The sequence below is a fragment of the Sordaria macrospora genome, chromosome 1 (genome assembly GCF_033870435.1).
Source record: "Sordaria macrospora chromosome 1, complete sequence".
NCBI classification, from domain to species: Eukaryota; Fungi; Ascomycota; class Sordariomycetes; order Sordariales; family Sordariaceae; genus Sordaria; species Sordaria macrospora.
The window spans coordinates 3342299-3362707 of NC_089371.1; the positions used below are offsets into that span (position 1 = coordinate 3342299).

The following is a 20409-nucleotide window of genomic DNA, read 5'->3' on the forward strand; positions in this document are numbered from 1 at the left end:
ATAGATCAACTTTTCAAACTGGGACAAGTATTACGATGTGCATTTGTCCCAATGATGGTTTGTTTGGACATGATGGTACATGGCTACTTTGATACTTACACATGATGCGAAGAGGTGATAGTTGCCCACATACATAGTATATACCTAGTACCACCACTCAGTTTATCATAGATGCGAAATAAATTGATGCCTCTCGTATTCAACGCTCAACCTTCCTCAATAACCAACCCTTCTGGCCAAACGAACAAAATGCTCTGCAGCCCATGCCTACAGAAACACGAAAAAGCTCTTGATAATGAAATATATACTAACGAAATAGAAAAGGAACAAGATATACGAAACCGCGAGAGAACCACTTCGCCAAAACATCACACCCCGCCCCCTCGTCAAGCGTCCGGAACGACCCACCATGAGGTAGGTAGGTATGTTTGTCAATCATCAAATCAGCCCAAAGCACCACGCACCCATTGCCTGCCAACTTTCAAAGCCCCAAATAATCATCGAGCAAGCAGACAAACAACAGACAGACAGACTTCCTACCTAGTTGTAATTCCTCGCCTCCAAAGCCTGGTCAGCAGCCCTCCTCGCCCTCTCCTGGTCACTCTCCTCTTTAAGCAGCGCGTCGCGCGTCATGGCCTTTTGTGCTCGCAGCTTTTTGGAGAGGTCGGCTCCTGACCCTTGATCTTTTTGGAATCGAGCCTGTTTGTGTTGTTGTGTCAGTGTGTCAGTGTGTCAAGTCAATGGAGTTGGTGAGTGAATGAGTGCAGTGGTGGGTGAGTGGGTTTGTAGCTTCCATCCCGCGATATCAACGAAAAGAAGAAGGGATCACGGAACGATATGGGATGGGATGGGATGGGATGTGATGTGTTGGGAGTTGGTGAGTTGGTGGGTTGGTGAGTTGGGGGAAGGTGAGTTGGGGGAAGGTGAGTTGGGGGAAGGTGCGAACGAACCATGGCTGCTTGAGCGGCTTTGCTCTTTGGGTCCTCGGCTCCGGCTCCTCCTCCTTTTGTTTCTGATCCTCCGAGAGTCCTGCCGCCGGTCGCCGTCCTCGTGGTTGTTGCCGCTGGTGGTACCGGAGCGGATGTTTTGGGCGCGTTGACGGTTCCGTAACCACCACCACCACCACCACCACCGGCCATTGATGATGCTGGTGCCGGACGTGCTGCCGCCGCCGGTGTACTGCCGCTGCCACCTAGAACGCGGCCTTCGCCTCGGAAGTTACCGGAGCTCTTGCTGAAGCAATTCCCCATTTTTGATTGTTTTGGTTTCTGGTTCCTGTTGACGATTGGTATTACTTTGAAGTCGGGAATGTAAATAGGTCAGGTGCTCGAGTTGTACTCGCGGTTCGGAATCGCCCGGGAAATGAGGTTGAAACTCCTGATTATAAGCTATAGGTAATTGATTTTTCGCAGTGTAATGAAGAGTCCAAGTATATATATGGGTCACGGTATTTGTTTGGGGATCGTGGTTGAAGGTGAGATCACGAAGTGTGGATGAGTGAGGTTGGAAACGGTCGAGGTCGGTGGGTCTTCGGTAGCGGTCTTGGTGGTCTTGGTGGTCTTAGACCCCTAGAATAGTATCCCGAGCGTCACACGGCCCTGAGCCAAGAATGGGATGGAATTAGCGGGCTAGTCAGTACTGGAGCAACACGACAGACTGTACTTTGTGTGGGCAAGCGACGGTGGCTTTCGGTCGGTGGTGATGTTATAGAGATGTCTGGATTCCAGATTTGGGAAGCTGTTCAAGGTCCAGCGGTTTGGTCAAATAACAGGCGAACCCTTAACAACAGTCGCTATCGAAGCCGTATCGGTTTGATGGAGGACGTGAGCGATGATGCTAGGGGAAGAAGTAATGGCGAGGCTCACATGTTTGGTTGAGATGAAAAGAAGAAGGTAGACCCTCGATCATCTTACCACGTGGTAAGAGAATGGAAAAGAATGCCGGGACGGACCGTGAAGCGTGGTCATGAATTTAGATGATGGCCCGGGGCCGGCGGAGCTTCGAGGGCCGGGTGGTGCCCGCTGCACGGCATACAGTTGACATCGATGCTGACCCAGAGTAGCCGGCTAAGAGCGTGTTCAGCAGCTCCTGAAGTTGGGCTTCTGAATCGATTTTGGTACTTCGGGGATGCGGCTACCCTGGCGTGGTTTTCCGAATTAGTCCTCCTTGGCATTGAATTCAGAAAGCATTGGCCACTTTTTCAGGATCCTGAAATTCTTCCAGCCAAATCCATTCATCAACCCTTTGCGATCCTGAAAAATTGCACGAACCATTTCAGAGCCAAGAAATTTTTGGACCAACCACAAAGCGTGCATCATCCCAAAGTGGGTATTTGGAGTTCAGGAAAGTTCAGAAGCCATTCAGGACTCGGAAAGGTACTTCGAACGAGTGACTTCGTTCAAAAATTAGCCCATCTCGAAAGGAAGTACCTGGCACGGACCACAACCGTTCAGAAACCAAGTTCAGGAGCGAGTGAACAACGCTCTAAGAATATTGCCACATGAAGATAGTAAATCGAGGGCCGCCGAGATTCAATTCGTTCCAAGTTTCCAAAGGCCTTCTGCGCACGAACGCTGGTTCCCCCACCTCATGTGGTGGGTCCCCGCTTGCAGGATCCCAGCCAGAAAGGTGCTGAGGTACTGTACGTTTTGCAGGACAGGCTGAGCCGCGGGAGGCATTCTGCAATCCGATATGGGATGATTTTATGAGCTTATAGGTACTGTATCCGTTCAGGTTCTCATTGGGCGGAGAGTTTATATATGCTCGGCACAGTATCTTGATACCGGACGAGCTACTGCATGCTGTGGTCCTGGGACTACCTATCAGTATCCCCATGTACTGTATCCATCTTCAAGACGACTGACGAGGTCTCTGGTGCTTGCCCTGTGAGCACCAGTTAGGAGCCGGTAGTGTAGTGTAGAAGCATATGGTCCTCTCCTTTGGTTGGTGCATCATCCGCGCAAGAGATGGATTGGAACAATGGAAACCGTTCGCCAATGCCCTGGAGCCGCGAGGACCTCCCGTCGCCGTCGGAACCTGCCGTGACAAGTGGAAGCAGCCAGTCAGCGAGGATGCAGGATGGTGAATGCAAAAGGCAAGGGCAGGGTGCGCACTTTGGAAGGAAGGTCGAGAAGGGAGCCCCACGTTGGTGACAGCATTTTTCTGGGCCGAACTCCGCTCCCAGCGCGAAAAAAAATTGATGCAGCAAAAAAGCTGACCAGGACAGAGCAATTGAGCATCACAGGCTGCGCCTTCCACATTGTCCACCACTTCCATTCAGGTTTCGACTCCGTCCCCTCACTGCGGTACCTTGATGGTGCCCTTCGTTCAATTTGCGCCCGAGCTCAAGAATTGTCTGTCGCCTGCCCTGCGCACCAACCTGAACCCTAGGTCGTCGACCCCCAAAAAAATAACCCAGAGGACGTAAAGACGCACGCACCCTTCGCCGGTTGCCCCAGCCAGAAGCAGGGCCCAAAAACCCAAGGCCATCAAGGTTCTCACCCACCACGAGCAGCTTTCAATCCACTGTCACCTTCCATCCAGCCATTCCCACTCGATAGACCACCCCATCACCCGTCTGAGTCTCGACCCGCCAATATTCCAGACTTGCGAGCCCGGGCACTGCTTTCCGCTCAATTCTCTCCGGGCACTTGTCCACAAAAGCCCGTTCTTCTTCCGTCAGATCGCCGTGTCCGCCGCTCAAACTCGGGGCTGGCCAAGCTTTCGACCATCCGGACCCGAGCCGCTCTCTCGTTCTCTCACAGGCCTCTCAGCGTCTCCATACCCGAACCCCATATGGTAGCCGCTAGCCGCTAGCCAGTCTCGTCCTCGCTACTACCAACACGGTCGGATTATCTTGCCGTACAGTACTTGATTTTCCAACTGTCTTCAGTTTCACGCGCCCATCACGTCGCCTTGTTTTTTTTTCCCCTTCTAGGTGACGAGGGTAGAAAGACACCAAACCTTGGTGCGAGTGACCACCGGAGTGACAGTTTCTTCGACACTCTGATTCTGATGTCGATGACGTCTCCCGGGCTCCCCTAACTTTACCAAATCCCGAAGCACGCCGCTATGCGCCCTGACCATCACGATTCTCGGAGCGACATGGACGGCCACTTCGGCCACCGGCCCGCGAATCACAGCCAGAGTCAGAGTCAGAGTCAAAGCCAGAGCCAGAACAATAACCATGGCCATCACGGTTCTCTCGACCTTCGCTTTCAGTACTTGATGGACTCCTCCCGTCAACGACACACACCGCTCTCCTCCAATCCGACACCCCAGATATCTCCAACGGCCCACGATGGTTCTCGCATACCCACAAACAACACCGTCGGCTACGAATCCCACGATGATCTATGTGTTGATCACTGCGAGGTCCTTGGCCTCTATCAAGGTGGCTCTCAGTTCCCAAACCACCGTGGAGTTACGGCCAATTCACTCGGCCACTGGTCACGGAGATACATAAATGGCCAGGATGCTTTGCTTGATACTCCTCATGTCGACCTTTTCGCCCACAACATCACATCAAACGACTTCATGCCCATGCAGCAATTCGGTGCCTGGTCCCAATGGCAGGGCCATCAGAGTCAGCGATCAATGCAGGAGTGCGGAGATGATTGCCAGTCTAACGCCGAGGACAGTTGTTGCGACAGCGAGTGTGCCATGACTGGCAAGTGCACTAACGTTGCATGTGCCAACGGCGAGGACGTCTGCGTAGACCAAAGCTGCCCTGAACGTTCCATGGCTTTCCCCTCCGATCTTGTCGACGGCGCCGCCGCGCTCTTATCCATTAATCATGGATCTGACATGCTCGTCCAGAGCTTCAACTTTAGCAGCATGGGCGGCATGAACAGTATGGGTGGCATGGGCAGTATGGCGAATATGGGTAACATGAACCATATGAACAACATCGGCAGCATGGGTAACATGAACGGCATGGGTGGCATGAGCAACATGGGCAACATGAACAACATGAACAACATGAGTGGCATGAACAATCTCAACCACATGAACAGCCTCAATGGTCTCAATCAGAATAGTAAGCCGCCATTGCTGCCCGTTTTTTTCTCTTCTTTGTCTGTGTTTTAACTCACAAGCGCTGATTTAGTGAATCAAGTCATGAACGGCATGAACCAAAGCCTTTCTCGAAACACACAGCAGACATCTCTGTTGTCTCCTAGCTGGCTTCCGAACCCGTTAGCTAATATCACGAGTCATCTGCTGTCAGCTCACGGAGACGGAGAGTCGTCGAACTGCACCCGGCCGTGTCTGTTAGACGATCCCCAGAACTATCCCAACTGTCATATTCCTGTGGCTTTTAACGCCGCCCAGTTTGGACAGTACAGCTCTGTGGCTAGCGATTTTCAGGCAAGCCAAGCCTTGCAGCAATGTGGGTTTGAGGCGAATGATCCTGCGGCGTATATCAGGCACTTCAACACACAACACAGGCAGTATTTTACGAATACCGAGCCAAACAAGAGCAACAACAGTAATGGCCAGCTCGCTCTGTCTAACTCGACCTCTGGCTCCGGAGGTGTGCGGAGTAGCGGAACGTTGGCAGCAGCCGAGGCATTATCCTCATCTCCGGCCACTCCTCTTGATACATCTGATTCGGGGGCATCCATGAACACGCCTTCTCCCCTCACACCGGTGTCGGAGGCAAAGACCCGGGCTCAGTCGCCCTCTCATACACGCAGCTCATCGGCAGATACGTCGGAAACCAGCTACAGTGACAAGATGGATGGGGATAATGACGAGCACAAGTGCCTATGGCGGGAGGATAATGGGAAACTTTGTGCCCAAACTTTCACAGAGGCAGGGGATCTCTTTGATCACGTCTCGAATGTACACATCAAGCATGCATCCAAGGGTATTTATGGGTTCCTCTGCGCCTGGGACGACTGTCCGCGGAGCCACCCTGGCGTGCACGGCTTTCCACAGAGGAGCAAGATCGAGAGGCATATGCAGACACATATTGGTCGTAAGTGGTTGTACGCTTTACTATTCGTGATCAACTCTAACGTGTACAGATAAACCGCATGTTTGCAAGATCTGCCACAAAGGGTTCTCGGCGAAGCAGGCTTTGACTCAGCACATGTACATCCACTCTGATCAAAAGCCGCTGGAATGCAACATCTGCTTCAAAACCTTTAGATATCCTAGTGCCCTCAGTAAGTTCTATCACAGGAGTAGTCTTTCTTGTATACCCGTAATTCTGACCAGCACTCTTTTAGCAATGCACATGCGCGTCCATTCAGGCGAGAAGCCGCTCCAATGCCCCATCTGCGGCAAGAAATTCAGCGAGTCTTCCAACTTATCCAAGCATAAGCGTACCCACGAGGTCAAGGGCCGTTTCAACTGCAATGTGCGCGGTTGCTGTCGCAACTTTCACCGCCAAGATCAACTACGCCGCCACATGAAGACGCACCAGAAGGATATCGTCGATGGCCGAGTGGTCGACATGTACGCTAACCAACTGCCACTGCCCGCTGACTTTGACTTCCCATCAAAGGAGGGATCAGTAGATCCTACAGTATTCAGAGACGAGTCTGTCGAGGTTGGTGACGAGGGGAGCCATTGAGAACACGACCAGGAGAATGGTATCACATTTTCTGCGGCTCCGGTGCTCCCGGCGTCCAGGCGTACCCAACCGAATCTTTTCTTTTCGTGGTGGATGAAGTCGGATGGAGGGTGACGGGTGCTAAACTCTTAGGCTCATTTGAGCAAGGCGCATTGGCGAACGGACAACAAAGCGGCGTGGGAAAATTCTGTTTCTTTTGCATTTCCTTTCTTTTCTCCTTCTTCTTTCTTCTTTTCGCTTTTTTGGCATTGCCCTACTCGAGGGCTTTTTTGACACTGGTCATTTAGGGGGCTATTATGAGGGTTTGTTTCGTTTTCAAGACAAGTTTAACCGGGCTCGTGGTAAAGCATACGACGAGCACCGAAGCAATGAGCGGAGGAGAGATGTGGTGTCCCTCGTACACCGCGGACTACAAGCTTGCGGAGGATCCGCTATGAAGAGATCTGCTTGCTTGCATCTTACGCAGAGAGTAAGGTGTAGTATCGCGGTGACGAAGCAAGAATGGGACAGAAGTGGATGATCGGGAGGATTTGAGAGAAAGATACCCCAAAACAATCAATCGTTTCTCCCGTGCTTGTCAAGGATCGTTTTGCTCATCAGTGGCAATCGTCTTCGAACTTATTTGCTGAATATTCATTGCAAAAAACTTACGCTATGTTGACCTTGTACTTTAGTCGGATACTGTTCTGTTATGTGATCAAACTCTCATTCATTGTATGGATCTTGACGGTCAGATAAGTATACCAACCAAATGACAACTTCAACATCATGTTTGATAGTACTGTGGTAGTCATTTAGCGCCGAGCTTCGATAGTTCGACTTCGTTCTAGTCAATCTGGACGTTCTAGACAGCCGTGATACCTTACGCATACTGCTCATGGGTCTTCGAGGTGACCACCTCACGCTCTTCCAAAATCGAAAAATATATTATATAAAACTGACCGATTCCAGTGGTATTATATCCTCTCCAGCACCAACAACACTCACTTCTCCTCACCGTCCAACGAGAAAGAAGAGCGACAACACTCACATTATACAATCTGTCCAGATATCCAGAGACCCTCAGATCCAACAAACGAAAGAAATCCTCAACTCAAGATGTGCGGCCAATTGAAAACCAAGTTCGAATGCCCCCAATGCGGCACCCAAATGTCTACCAGCAGCGAGAAGCTGACGTGCGCAACGGCAAGTTCCTATGGCGGCTGCGGCAGCACCAGCTCCAGCAACAGGGAGGTGACCAAGAAAGCCGACAATGTATGCTCGAGCTGCCGGTCGAAGAATGTTAGGGAGTTTATTGCGAATGCTCTTGGTCCAGTCTATGGAAAATCGAGTTAGGTTGGTTCGTTAGGGTGATGGGCAGACTGGAAAATATTAAAGAGAATTGAGTTTGGTAAGTTATCGGGACATCATGGAAAGGGTGGAAGGAATTGATGAGCATGGAGACATGGAAGTAAAAAGAAGGAAGGGAAGGAATTAAAGATATTGGGATTAAGAGGGAAGGTGTTGTACTGGTAAAGTAGGATACGATGGTACATCGAAGGTAGTAGGTACGACAGACACTAATGGAAAGAACAATCAATATAACTGGTCTACCTGCCCCATACATGCTAGGCACTTCTAAAGGAAATTATGGAAGAATGACGCAATGATAGCCACCTACCTGGGAACACCAGTAGTATCACCATTTGATTTGTGTTGGCTGTGTCTTCGAATCCTGAAACTTGATCACCAACCAAGCAGAAATACTCGAGTAGAATGCAAGGTACTCGCCCCTCTGTTACATTTTGAGTACGCTTTTCATTCCATTTCCCCTTGAACAACAACATGATCGGCTAGGTCGGCATTCTTCTGAGCCTCCTTACAAGTGAAGTTGAAACAATTCACACTCGCACTACAATGGTGTACTGTAATTGTGGCTTGGAAACCATCACAGCTGATGATCAGCAGGCTCATGATCAACCACACAGCCAGGCAGCCAGACTGAGCAGCTTCAGGGAGAGACCACTGCCGATTTATTCCCGGAATTGGCACTCGATTCTACGGCGCTGCGGCACGGCCCCGGTTTCCCGTGCGTTGCCTTGCCTCCCGTTCCGGTACCCGTAACCAAACAACTGACCATGCCAAGACTGGGGAATAAACAAGCATATAAGTGTCGCGGTCCACCCATCCATCTCGTCCGTAAAGTAAATCTGTAAGTGACACTTACTTACCCATCACCCAAACAAACAAATCGCCTTCCCAAATTCCATGAAGAACCTCCTCCATCAACACCAACAATGTCCATCGCAGGCTTCCCCTACCCCTTCGTCACCGGCGGTCCCGCCTACCGCTCCAAGGTGCTAGTTCCATCCGAAGAGATGGACGCTAGAAACTCACGAGAGCCGGATTCACACACCAACCTGATCGGTTCCGACTCCGGCTCCGGCTCCGGCTTCGGTGCCGCGGCTGCTCCGGTCATGGTGAAAGCCGCTGAACTAGGCGCTCCCTTCCTTCGTCTACGGGGCATATCATCCGCTCATCTCCCGCCCTCCGCCGGTCCTCAAGAAGAGTTGATCCCCTTTCTGGCTACCCTCTTGAGGGAGTCAGTCCCCTTTATCGATTCCGTGGCGCCCAAGTCGGCCAAGAGACCTCAACCTAGTACCGATCTTGGCACCGCAAAAAGCGAATGGAAACCACTGAAGACAAAGTCATCAAAGGTAGACAATGATGGCAGCACGACAGTATCTCTCTACGAACGCACCCTCTCTGCGCCTGAACTGCGCGCCATTGAGCGTTCAGCCGGCATGGCAACCAGCAACACCGACGACTCGGAGACGTGGGCTTGTCGGCGCAGCGTGCACCGCGACTCAAACGTTCCGAGGGATGGGTCAGCCAGCTGGGGAGAGTTCGTCACTTGCTTCAAGGACAAGCATGTTGAGTGCGAGGAGGCGTTTACACCGAGTATTGTGGGGACAAGGATGTTGCGGGACTACGATGTTTCTGGCTTACAAGTGGATGATGAGCACGGGGATAGGTATGGAAGCTTTAAGATGAAAGTGGTGGAGGCGAGACACAAGATTGGGGTTAAGCCGTTGCTCAAGGACCGGGCGTTTACGGTGTTGCAGGTTACTTGTTCGCTACTTCCTCCGGGACGTGGAAGTGCCGCCGGTGTGGGGAGCAAGTGTGAAGACAGCAGCGAGATTTTGGTCATGAATATCCCGGTGTCGGACGTTGAGAGCCTTGCCACTACTACCACTTCTTCGGTCGAAGGCAAGACCGGCAACAAGGAAGACCCGTTTCGAAAGGATGCTGTAAAGGGATCGTTTGTCAGTGTCGAGCGAATCAGGAAACTACCGACAACAGAGAATGACGGCCAAGCACAGATCGAGTGGATTATGGCCACGGCCTCTGACGCTCGAGGCTCGCTTCCTGGATGGGTACAGACCATGGCGGTACCGGGACAGATAGCCAAAGATGTGACGCTGTTCCTTGGATGGGTTGCAAAGGAGAGGGAAAACAAGGGGGGATTGGTGGCGTGAAGGGCGGCATTTCAAGTTCTTTCGGCTGTAGGTACAGGATTGTCAAGTGATGCATGTCAATGCATACGAGTTTGTTTGCAATAGATTTTCCAATGGGTATACCAGGCAAAGGACGGCTTACAACTTTTTATTGGTATCCTGTCAACGCTCAAGCTGCACTTGCTTGATCACAACAGTGCCTTGACCCTATCCACAGAACCATGTAGTTACTCTCTATCCGCCCAGCTCTGAATGATACCCTCAGGGGTGGCATCGTAGTGCTTGAGCGTGACCTTGCCAGTGGCCTCGTCAAGATAAGTGTTGGCCTGGACGAACACCTTTCTGGGCTGCTTGTTCTTCAGGACGACATCGCGAACCTTGGTGCCCCAGTATTCCAAGCCGACGCCGGACATATCAGTGAAGAACTTGGTACCGACCTCAACATCAGCGGTCGACTTGTAGATGTGGATCTTTTGGAGCATGTCTCCCACAGCTGTCCCGAAAGTTAGCTAATACTGTCAGTTATCGCATTGCAATGGGAGCTAACATACCCTTTCTACCGGCGGTCAGAATCTTGGAGCGATCAAGCTTGATCTCCAGATCGGAGAGGTCCTCCTTCTTATAATCAAGCTTGCAGAAGTCATCCTCGGCCTCAAGGAAGGCCTTGAGAATGGCGAAGCGAGCCTGGCAATGAGGCTGTCCCCACTTCTGGCTCTTGGGATCCCAAAACTCGACCGAGCAGAGGCCAGCGCGTGCCATGCTGAGGTAGGACGCATACAGAACATCACCAGCCTCGCCATCCATATCAGTGGTTCCGTCACCGAAACCAAAGATCTTGAGAGCTTGAAACTCGCAGCTCAGGTGCATGGCAACGAGCTCAGCACGGCATTCTTCGTAAGCGCCAGCAAGACCACCGAACACGGAACCCCATGTCTGACCGGGCTTGTACCAGGTCGTCACGGGCTTACCAGTCAAGGGGCTAATGGGCGGGTTAGTATGGTCGAAGTTATACTCTCCAGGAGAGGTCTCCTGCAAAAGCTTGCCACAGCCATGGCCTTGTATTCTGTCAGTCATCCACTCTCAGCGGCAAAAGGACAGGTGGCACCATACCAGTAAGCTCGTGAAGGCCAACCTGGACCTCAAAGGCGGCGTCACGATACTTCTTGTAAATCTCGAGATCACTATCGGCGATGAAGGGAATCTTCTCATCAGGGGCCTTGGCGCTCAAGACATTACCTAGAACTTGGTTAGACGATGCGGGTGCCACAATTGAGGTGAGATCGTGAACGTACCCAAGCTGACGTTCTTGAAGCCTTCCTGTTGCCTGATATCGTCATAGTTGGGGCTACAAGCGTGTTAGTATCATTCTAGGGTTAGAAAACTCCTGTGTACACATACATGTTGATACCAGCAGGGATCCCAGATCCTGTTCCAATTGTTAGTGCTCCGTCGTTTCATGGCCATTCCTCTCGTCAAGTACTACTTACCGCAGAAGGTCAAAACTTCGAGAGAGGTGAAATCAGGAGAGAGGAACTTGTCCTTCTCGAACTCCTTCGACCACGGCAACAGGGGAATCAAGCTGGGCGCAGACCTAACCAGCTCTCCAAAAGCACGTGTCCTCTCCTGGTTAACAACGGCAGCGAAACCCTCCCACTCGCCACGAACACCGGCCGGGTCGCGGTAGGTCTCGATGAAGCCAATGTTGCACTCCACCATGGGACCTTGGTCGCGGATCCAGTATCTCTGGGAGTCCTTGAAGGCCTCAAGAGAACCCTCCTCAAAGGACTTGGCATAAGCGGTATGCATCTTTTGTTGAGTCTCATTCTCGGCGTTTTCAGCCGCCTTCTTGGTGTACTCGGTAATGGCCTTCATCTCGGCCGCATAGTCGCCATAGACCAAATTGATGGTCTTGCCCTCAAGAGGGCCCTCGGTAACCTTGTACTCGGTATCCTTGCCAATGTCACCACCCTCGCTGGGGATGGAAGTAACGGCGGAGGCAATCAAAAGCTCAAAGACACCGTCCTTGGTCTTACGCAACCTGGTGTTCTCAGGGAGCAAACCGGTCTTCTGCATCCACTTGGCAACAGCGTCAATCTCATCCTTGGTAATGCCAGGAGAGTCAGGGTAGTAAGTGGTGAGGTGACCCTCGTCAGTGAAGCCAAGGTGCAGAAGACCGGGCTTGTCGGTCGAGAAGATGGCACCGTTGGTAGCCTTGTAGTGCTTCTCGGCCTCGGGAGAAGTTGAAGCCAAGGAAGCAAAGACCTTCTCATCGCAGCGTGGGATGAACTTGGAGTCACCAAAGCTCTTGTAGTTTCCGCTGTTGCCGAGGAACTGGGCAGCATACTGGAGGAAGGCATTCAAGCCGGCTTCATCAACGCCGGCCTTCTCGGCCAGACCCTTCCAGTCACCTCCGGAAGCCTTGTGCAGAGCAATGATGAAGTCATAGATGGGCTCAGACTCGGGAGAGACCTGGCGCAGAACGATGCGGTTACCAGCAAAGGAAGCTCTAAATTCAAGTAGACTTGGGTTAGCAAGACAGGCGGGCGAAGATGATGTGGAGGGTGTAGGGGTCCAAGATCGTGGGAAGGGGGTTTTGTTAAGAGGACCACATCAACTTCCACGAGTCCACTTTAAAGTTCTATGCAGTGTGTAATTGAAGCATACATGCACTTACTTGCTGATAAAGTGGGCGTAGCGCTTCTGCTTGTCTGCCAGGGCGTCAAAGTGCTTCTCGACCTCGAGCCTGACGACCGAAGGCGGGGCATCGGCCAGGTACTGGGAGAGTTCTTGGGCGTTCATGGTGAGGGGACTGCGGAGACTGACACCGAGACTGAAGTTGCGATTCAGGTACAGCTGAGAGCTAGAGCTACCGTAGCTTGTAGCGGTGGTGTTGAGTCTATTCCTGGGAAAGGCAAATGCACGTCGGGCTGGCTGGGCCAAAATCGACGATAATCTCAGACTTTGAGATCTGAAGGGTTGAGAGAAACGCATCTGATTTGAGGCCAGCTAGCAAAATAAGACAAGATGACTGACTGTCCGATCTCTCCAGTGCAGTTACGCCGGCTTCTCCAGCAGCCCAGCGTTCGTTATGCACCTTCCGTCTACAAACAAGCCTCTCTTTCGTTATCGTTCGATAGGACGGCCGATAAACTTCCCCGCGCACTTGCCTGAACCGTTTCCAGCCGACTCTCCAACTGGCTGGTCGTCCCTTCCCCACGCTGTACGAATAGCCAGTTCACTTCCGTTTGAAGCGGGGTATGTAAAAAGCTGAAGCAGCGAGAATAGCAGGTTCCAGCCTCAGTCTTCTGTGATTGTAGGATTTCAATCTCCCCCGTCACTTCCTCACCAGCCACAAATGCTAACCAAAACTGGAACAACTTGGCGGATCAGACCGTGGCCGCCGCGGGGCTCCGGACGACGGAGGCAATCGAGCCAACGACCCATCCTGTTGTCAGGTTGAGGTTGGATCGAAGAGAGGATTTTATAGAGCTAGCAAATCCCCACAGCGTAGGTACGGTAGTCAACAGGGACTTCGTCCGAGCATCGAGACACCGATGACCCCCACGTAGGCTGTACAAGAGTTTAGCGTGCGAGTTCAGCACGGTAACATTCTGTGACTCCTGGTGAAAGTTTTCCGGTCCTGGAGGGGCAGATGGGCAGATGTTTCGAAGCAAGTGGGAAACGTCAACGTCGATCACCGTTCTTGCATCACCCAAGAGGGTCTCGGAGGGGATCTGCTGCGCCTTTAAACGCAGTCTTGTCCTCTCGGCGGCGGGCGTGATGACACCAAAATCCCCACGTCAGGTACAAACTGTTACATACCTGCACTACAGCTTGCCTACTCACAACCTTAAGCGGAATTCCGGAACGGGACGGGTCGTTGGGCTTTGCTTGAAACTGCGGATGCCTTCAGTGCCATGCTTTTCGAGACGAAAACCAACAATTTCTTCGGGACAGGCTTCCGTCGAGCTTCACATCAGCTGCCGAGAGTGCCCAATCTTGACAAGGGTTAGGTGTATGTCTACGGCGCTGCAGAGGGGTGTACAGTATCACCATCCAAATCCCATCTCTGTCCAGCCACCAGCCGGTGAAAGGATGGACATTGACAACAGCTCCCACCAGGCCCCGAGCTCAATTTCTAAGCTCACGGCTTGAGTGGCGGGAACTGCGAAACCTTAAACTCATGGTCCTCGCACAGTTTGAGAGGCGTGAGTTACTGCAAGGGCAAACTGTCTTCGAGTGTCTGCGAGCCGCCGCGACGTCGGCGGTTGGGAGATCGTGATATAGCAGGCCGGTAAGCAGGAGACATCCAAAAGGGCAAGTTACGCGAAACTCGCTACGCGGCAAAATTAAGAACTTGCTTTTTGGTGTTGCTGAATTTGCTTTATTCGAACATCGGGATACGACTGTGCCCCTGGGGAGAATGTAATGGGCAAGGCATCCGTGATCAATCTCTGTAACGGGTAGGCTGTACGTCCATTACTGTCCGATGTCGCGAACGATGTAAAAGGTCCAAACCCGTACTGTTCAGTGAACCATACGACGGAGGTGAGTCTAGTTCTACTGCTTGGACAGTGACACTGACAACCCCACGTGCTCCTCTATCGTTGCATGCTCCTGCACTACAGCGCAGTGTAGCAAGCGGCTCCAGACCAGACCCGCGTGACCATTGAGCAACCGCACTTCCTTGAGACATGTCCAGATCTCGGGCACTAACTCCTGGGTCAAGATGCTACCATGGTGGGCGAGTGAGAATCCGAGCCCGGCTTCATTTTCAGCCAATCCTTCGCATCCCGCATGACTGTTTGGGAAGGACATTGCTTCCATCCTGGCATGTGTTTGTGCTACTTGTGCAGTGTGGTACTGTCGGCGGTTTTCTGAGGCTCACAAGCGCAAACAGTAACACCTCAGATCGCCAGCATTCCTCAACCACTGATCAGTGTCGTGATACAAGACCGACAGCTTAGCAGCGTGGTTGCTACCCAGTGATCACGGCAACTCAATCTAGCTATGTTACTACAGTGATCGGGAGAGATTTCGCTTTTGGGTTTCCAGCTCCGCAGCATGAGAGCAGCCAGTGACCAACGCCATGCGGAGGGCATATGGCTGTACCCAGGTTCGAAACCTTTCATCAAGACGACCGGGCCAAATTCTTGTCGACGAAGAGATAGCCGCGGTGGTGATACTGAGTTGTTGGTTCGATGCCATTCCCAACACTCGTGGCCCTTGTTTGCTCCTGTCGCGGAGACTAACATGGGCTTCCGGGACATCCTATTTTTCACTAGCTGTTCACTAGCAGCAGCCTGGATCTCGGGAAGCCGCTCGGAGTCGGGTGCGACTTTGGCTACACTGTATACGTGTAGGTAGTACACTGAAGCCCAAGTGGATCTTGATCCCGAGTAAACTTTGAAAGGAATCCGCTCTAGCAAAGTTAGCAGCGCTAAGATTTGGGGGGCACGTCGGATACTTTTCTGTCTCCTTTTGGTGACAGATCAGGACCCCTGCAGTACGTTGTTATACTTTTTAAAAGACCCTAAGGGGTAAAAACTGCACCTTGATGAAGACCCGTTTCCAGGGCACCCCTTCGGCCCCCTTCCAGTCTTGGAGAGAGTCCTGCGTGCTTGTAGCGGAGTCCAAAATGAGGAAAAGCCAGCCGAGTCCCACAGCAGTATTTTGGAGCCGTCATCAAACCCGAGCAGTTTGAGCAGGGATGCGGTAAATCATCGTCACATCACGAGGGCAAAGAGAAATAGGATCAGGGGATATATCTAGAATACGGATCGTTAATACTACACTTTGCCGACCACTGACCGCCTTTCACAGTTGCTGCGGATTGCTGTTTGATGGCATGTTGAAGTATGAATCCGATGGACCTCAATGGTTCGATTTTCCTTTCTTCTGGTGTTTGCGTTTGTTCGGTGAAGTCGGAGAGGCAACTCAGCAAAGGAAGCTCTGAACGAAGCCAGAGGTCGGTAAGAGCAAATGGAGAAACGATTGGCCCGCCTGCCGAGCAATGATGTAACCGGAGCTGCTGGGTTCGTTTGATGTTTCCAATTCCATGTTTGCACAAGGGACGGGGTTTCTGGGGATGTTCCCCGAACCTCGAAAGACAGCCACGATTGCCAGGATCAGAACCCTCAAAAGGAAAACCACATACTGTAAGTGAGGGATCCAGATTTACATCTTGACCAATGTGCCTCTAGAGACCTTTGATTGGCCGTTCCCACAGATTTTTCACTGAAAACCACGACAGTCAACGTTAATAGCTTGGACTTTCCAAGCACAACATGATTGTTTCTTAACAGGGCAAGTGTTTGGTGATTCTTGCCATTCGGCAACACAAGCAGGAGCTATGCAAGGATGCTCGATGTGTCTTCCGTAGCTGGCTTACATGAAGCATACTGCCTCCCTGTACCGGTAACTTACACTCAATACCCCAGGACTGTAAGTGGACAACGGTGTTCAACTTCTCAGCAAACTTGTACGCGCACCATCCGTCCATCACGATTTTGTCTTGGGGCTAGGAGGCTTGTTTTCCCTTTTTATCAACATTTTCAAATTCTGTATGGAGCTTTTGAAACAGTTCCCACTGGCCAATGTCATCGGTTCCTGTTTTGCGTGAACCCCCAACTTCATCGACCGAATCTCGCGAGTGTTACCCCCACGCTAGGGCAACTGCGTGGAGAAATTTTCCCAAGCGTACCCCAGTTCCATGTCCGTCCCGCAAGCACTGGCATCCACCGCCAGCAGCTGATCCGTCAACGCGGGTATGTCGTAGGTATGTACCTTCCATACACTCCCCCCGTTCTCTTTGGTCACCTGGTCCAATCGTGCTTTCCACTTTGAATTCCTTGCATTCTTGCAGATGTTGTTTCTTTTCGCCGCTGGCCCACCCTTTCGTAGTGGTTATTGCCCGTCGTCAAGGCTGCAATTTCTTCCAGATGAGGTTCTTGGTTTGACCATCGACGCATCATTCAATCCCCCAGTATCGAAACAACCAACAACCCAGCAACAAGCACGGCATGGCCACTGGATCGCACAAATTGCCTGTGACGTTACGGGACTCCAACGTTTCGACGGCAGATGATGATCACCTCCATCCTTCCGCCATGATCCATCCACTTGATCAGCTTCTTTAAACAGCTGGACCCCGTCACCGACCACACCCCGGCATGCCCGGGCCCGTCCCGCCGTGAGCATTTTAAACACCAAAACAACATCGAATACGGCAACCCCTTTCCGGGCACACTGCAAGCACATGGGCATCTGATCGTGACCAACGTGTTCTCAAAGCTCCCGGCTCCGCCATCCCGGCCCGTCCATGTCTTTTGGGTTCCGACTTCCGGTCGGGAGGGAGCCGCCGTAGGTACCTTTGCACAATGGGTTGCTGAGTTCGCCAACATTCCGTGCTTGGGGCTTGTCATCATGGATCACCCCGCTGATTGACGCTTGGCAGGTAGCTGTCTCTGATTCCAGGGCGGCGGGCAGGTTGCCTGATGCCCAGTTTTGCCAACGTGCCTCTCCTCCAGTGGTTGGCTGCCCTGGACTGCTAGCCGATGCCCCGGATTTCGTCCCCAAAATCCCACGATGTCCTTGTTCATAGAGGGATGAACTGACCGTAACCCCCGGGTCTGTCTCTTCTACACTTCTCAAGATGACAGAAACATAGAGATAGCCACTTGCAAACTCCTGTAGATACAAGGGAATTTCGCACCGTCGGGGTGACCGAGCATCAACTGTGCAAAGGGTCAATATCAAACGTTTCAATGACAGGCTTCGTCGCCGGCATCGGTATCCCAGCTTGCAAGATTGCTATGGGCCAGAATAGAAGCAGCGAAAAAATGCTGCGCTGCTTCTAGAAGTCGGCCGTCTTGCATTCTTCCCCACAACACACCCACCAATTTCATCCCACGCTTCTCTCCAGCAGAGCCTGCGCCCGAATTCCAGACGAGCACGCGAGGTACATGCTGCTGAGACCTCAGCTACATTACAAGTACCATAGACTCACCCCCTCCCATGCTCTGGTGGAGTGTCGCCGCCATGCTTTGGCAGCAAGTTCACGCAGTCACTGATGGTGTCAGCTAGAGAACCAATAGGATGAATCTCTTAGTGAGCCTTTTCAAAGTGCCAAGGGGCCCTCGAGTTAGATGAGCAAGCAACAAGAGGAACATGTACTCCAAGTACTCGCATGTACCTTTCTCTTCCTAGCCTTGTACCTTGTTGAACTCCCACTTGCTGCCGCCGCCAGTTAGGTTTTTGGGGGTGGGATGAAGTCCTTTGTCCGCTTGCAGTCCCAGCCCAGAGGGCCACTCGCCCAGCGGAAGTTGAGGATTTGCGTTACAGTAGGTTCTTCTCATCATGTACAGTGTACCCCAGCCCAGCCCGTCACCTGGCCAGTTTTACAGCCAGGGTGGAATATGTTGGGGGATGATGGCTACAGGGTATGTATGACTTACACTCTTGTGTCTCGCTACACTCCGGTGTATATAAACTCACGCACCGGCATCTGTCCGTCCCCCTTTCTGGCTGATGCTCTTTGTCTCTTGAAATCTCTTGATCTTCACTTCTTGCATTTGTCACTTATCACACATAGCATGGCATTATTCCACTTCAAGCTGTAACTCCAAAGACGTTGGCTTGCACCCTGAAGCATCGACATTGTATCGATACTACCATCGCCGGCAGTTACATACCCAACTCGACGCCCCATTTTGTCACATTCAACTATTACAAATAACAAGTCATTTACTCTCGGTCACCCCCAACAATACATATCCAAAATGCTTTCGTACAATACCCCTATGTCGGTTAACGGTCAGAACGCTGGACCGACCGGCGGCATGTCAGCGCGACTCCCAGTAAAGAATGTCGGAAACATCGCCTCTGTCAATGGAGTGTCATCCAATGATGCAGTGTCAGGAACGGGACGGCACAGTCCCAAGGAGCAGCATATCTGGCTGGTCACCGGACCTGCTGGATGCGGCAAGAGCACGGTGGCAAGGTATCTTGCGGAATCTCTACATTGGCCCTATATTGAGGGTGACGAGGTATGTAGTGATGCGCTTTCCTCTGTTGTGTTATTCCAACTAACAAAGTCAAAAAGTTTCATCCATCAGCCAACATCGAGAAGATGAGCGCCGGTATCCCCCTTACCGATGCGGACCGGTGGGATTGGCTCACGGCTCTCCGCGAGGCTTCAATCCGGGCTCTTGATCAGGGCAATGACGGCGTAGTTTTGACGTGCTCTGCGTTGAAGCGCAAGTACCGTGATGTCATCCGAGTGGCTCCCTACTTCACCCCGAATCTCCACCTTCACTTCATCTACCTCGATGCGTCTGAGGAGATCCTCCTTCAGCGAGTCCTTGCGCGCCAAAACCATTACATGGGTGCCAACATGGTTCACAGCCAGTTTGAGGCTCTTGAGCCACCAACGTCCGCCGAGACGGACGTGATCCCCATTGACGTGAGCCGTCCTGCCGAGGTGGTTATGGCAGATGCTCTAAACCAGGTTCTCCATACGATTGATGGAATCCAGATCCAGAAGGACCAATCGCAATGAAGGCTTCGATGACCTGCATTGGGGGTCCAAGGGATGGGAAAAGGAGATACAATGCACAACACCTGCATATGGCGCTAGGCCCTTGAGGTTCTTGAGCGGCCTGTTTGCCCCACCGTGGCACGGCATTATCTTGGGAGTTTGCTTTTTCACGTTGGAATCTTTTTGGGGGGGGTTTTTTTTATTCGGGAGTCATCTGTTTCATCGGGCGTATTTGCTTTGGATGGGATCAAAGGGATATGGAAGGGGAGATTCGCGCACTGGAAGCGGACCTGGATATTTTTACTAGCATTGTAGGGCACGGCAGTTCGCCAAAAGCTTTGGACTTTTTGGGTTGGCGTTCATGGGATGCTTTGCACGCAAGGAAGCCGGAGCAGTTGGATCATCGTTATCATGGAGGGATAGCAATATTTTGGGGGCGAGTGCGTTGCCTATGCATCTTAGGCAAGCGATGGCGAAGAGTATCGCAAAGATATGGCTTGGCTTAAGGAAGTAAACAAGCACAAAATGAATAAATATCAGTTCATGAACAGTGGATTTGCTGTCGAGCTCCCCGTATGTTCCTTTTACTGCTTCTCGTACATCGGATCGGTCCACACGCAAACCCATTACCTTGATCATCGCAGGTGTGTCACTTTCGCATGTGCAGATACATGCAACCAACAGACGATACACTCTTGCCAAAGGGACTGTTGGTGAGGATACAGTGTGTATACGTGATGCGCATATACAACATGACCTCACAGAGTTCATCGTTTTCTTGCATTTAGCGATGG

The 20409-nt window shown here is 51.8% G+C and overlaps 6 protein-coding genes across 6 annotated transcripts; 4 read left to right on the forward strand and 2 right to left on the reverse strand.

Moving 5' to 3' along the window:
* Positions 1-540: 540 nt before the first annotated feature.
* Positions 541-2675, reverse strand: SMAC4_04354 (uncharacterized protein; the record flags this gene model as incomplete). The annotated part of the gene is made up of 2 exons (XM_066090097.1): positions 951-2675; positions 541-699 (listed from the first exon to the last, which is right to left on the reverse strand). The coding sequence occupies exons 1-2, from the start codon at positions 1248-1250 to the stop codon at positions 541-543; spliced, it is 459 nt and encodes a 152-aa protein (XP_065945621.1). The 5' UTR covers positions 1251-2675.
* A 1138-nt stretch (positions 2676-3813) lies between these two features.
* SMAC4_04355 (uncharacterized protein) lies at positions 3814-7398 on the forward strand. Its single transcript, XM_024655648.2, has 4 exons — positions 3814-5038; positions 5108-5980; positions 6030-6170; positions 6234-7398. The coding sequence occupies exons 1-4, from the start codon at positions 4072-4074 to the stop codon at positions 6578-6580; spliced, it is 2328 nt and encodes a 775-aa protein (XP_024510924.1). The 5' UTR covers positions 3814-4071; the 3' UTR covers positions 6581-7398.
* Positions 7399-7678: 280 nt separating this feature from the next.
* Positions 7679-7915, forward strand: SMAC4_04356 (uncharacterized protein; the record flags this gene model as incomplete). Its single annotated transcript, XM_003351004.1, has 1 exon — positions 7679-7915. The coding sequence occupies one exon, from the start codon at positions 7679-7681 to the stop codon at positions 7913-7915; it is 237 nt and encodes a 78-aa protein (XP_003351052.1).
* Positions 7916-8856: 941 nt separating this feature from the next.
* On the forward strand, positions 8857-10098 carry SMAC4_04357 (uncharacterized protein; the record flags this gene model as incomplete). Its single annotated transcript, XM_003351005.1, has 1 exon — positions 8857-10098. The coding sequence occupies one exon, from the start codon at positions 8857-8859 to the stop codon at positions 10096-10098; it is 1242 nt and encodes a 413-aa protein (XP_003351053.1).
* Positions 10099-10127: 29 nt separating this feature from the next.
* SMAC4_04358 (uncharacterized protein) lies at positions 10128-13068 on the reverse strand (the record flags this gene model as incomplete). Its single annotated transcript, XM_003351006.2, has 7 exons — positions 10128-10570; positions 10629-11132; positions 11188-11313; positions 11370-11422; positions 11476-11503; positions 11565-12583; positions 12752-13068. The coding sequence occupies 7 exons, from the start codon at positions 13066-13068 to the stop codon at positions 10305-10307; spliced, it is 2313 nt and encodes a 770-aa protein (XP_003351054.2). The 3' UTR covers positions 10128-10304.
* Positions 13069-18610: 5542 nt separating this feature from the next.
* SMAC4_04359 (uncharacterized protein) lies at positions 18611-20170 on the forward strand. The gene is made up of 2 exons (XM_003351007.2): positions 18611-19124; positions 19181-20170. The coding sequence occupies exons 1-2, from the start codon at positions 18858-18860 to the stop codon at positions 19634-19636; spliced, it is 723 nt and encodes a 240-aa protein (XP_003351055.1). The 5' UTR covers positions 18611-18857; the 3' UTR covers positions 19637-20170.
* The last annotated feature ends 239 nt before the right edge of the window (positions 20171-20409 follow it).

Coding starts and splice junctions, on each gene's coding strand:
- SMAC4_04355 (XM_024655648.2), top strand. CDS start 4,072: ATGCGCCCTGACCATCACGATTCTCGGAGCGACATGGACGGCCACTTC. Junction 5,039..5,107: donor CAATGGTCTCAATCAGAATA/GTAAGCCGCCAT, acceptor GCGCTGATTTAG/TGAATCAAGTCATGAACGGC. Junction 5,981..6,029: donor TATGCAGACACATATTGGTC/GTAAGTGGTTGT, acceptor TAACGTGTACAG/ATAAACCGCATGTTTGCAAG.
- SMAC4_04359 (XM_003351007.2), top strand. CDS start 18,858: ATGCTTTCGTACAATACCCCTATGTCGGTTAACGGTCAGAACGCTGGA. Junction 19,125..19,180: donor CCTATATTGAGGGTGACGAG/GTATGTAGTGAT, acceptor AAAGTCAAAAAG/TTTCATCCATCAGCCAACAT.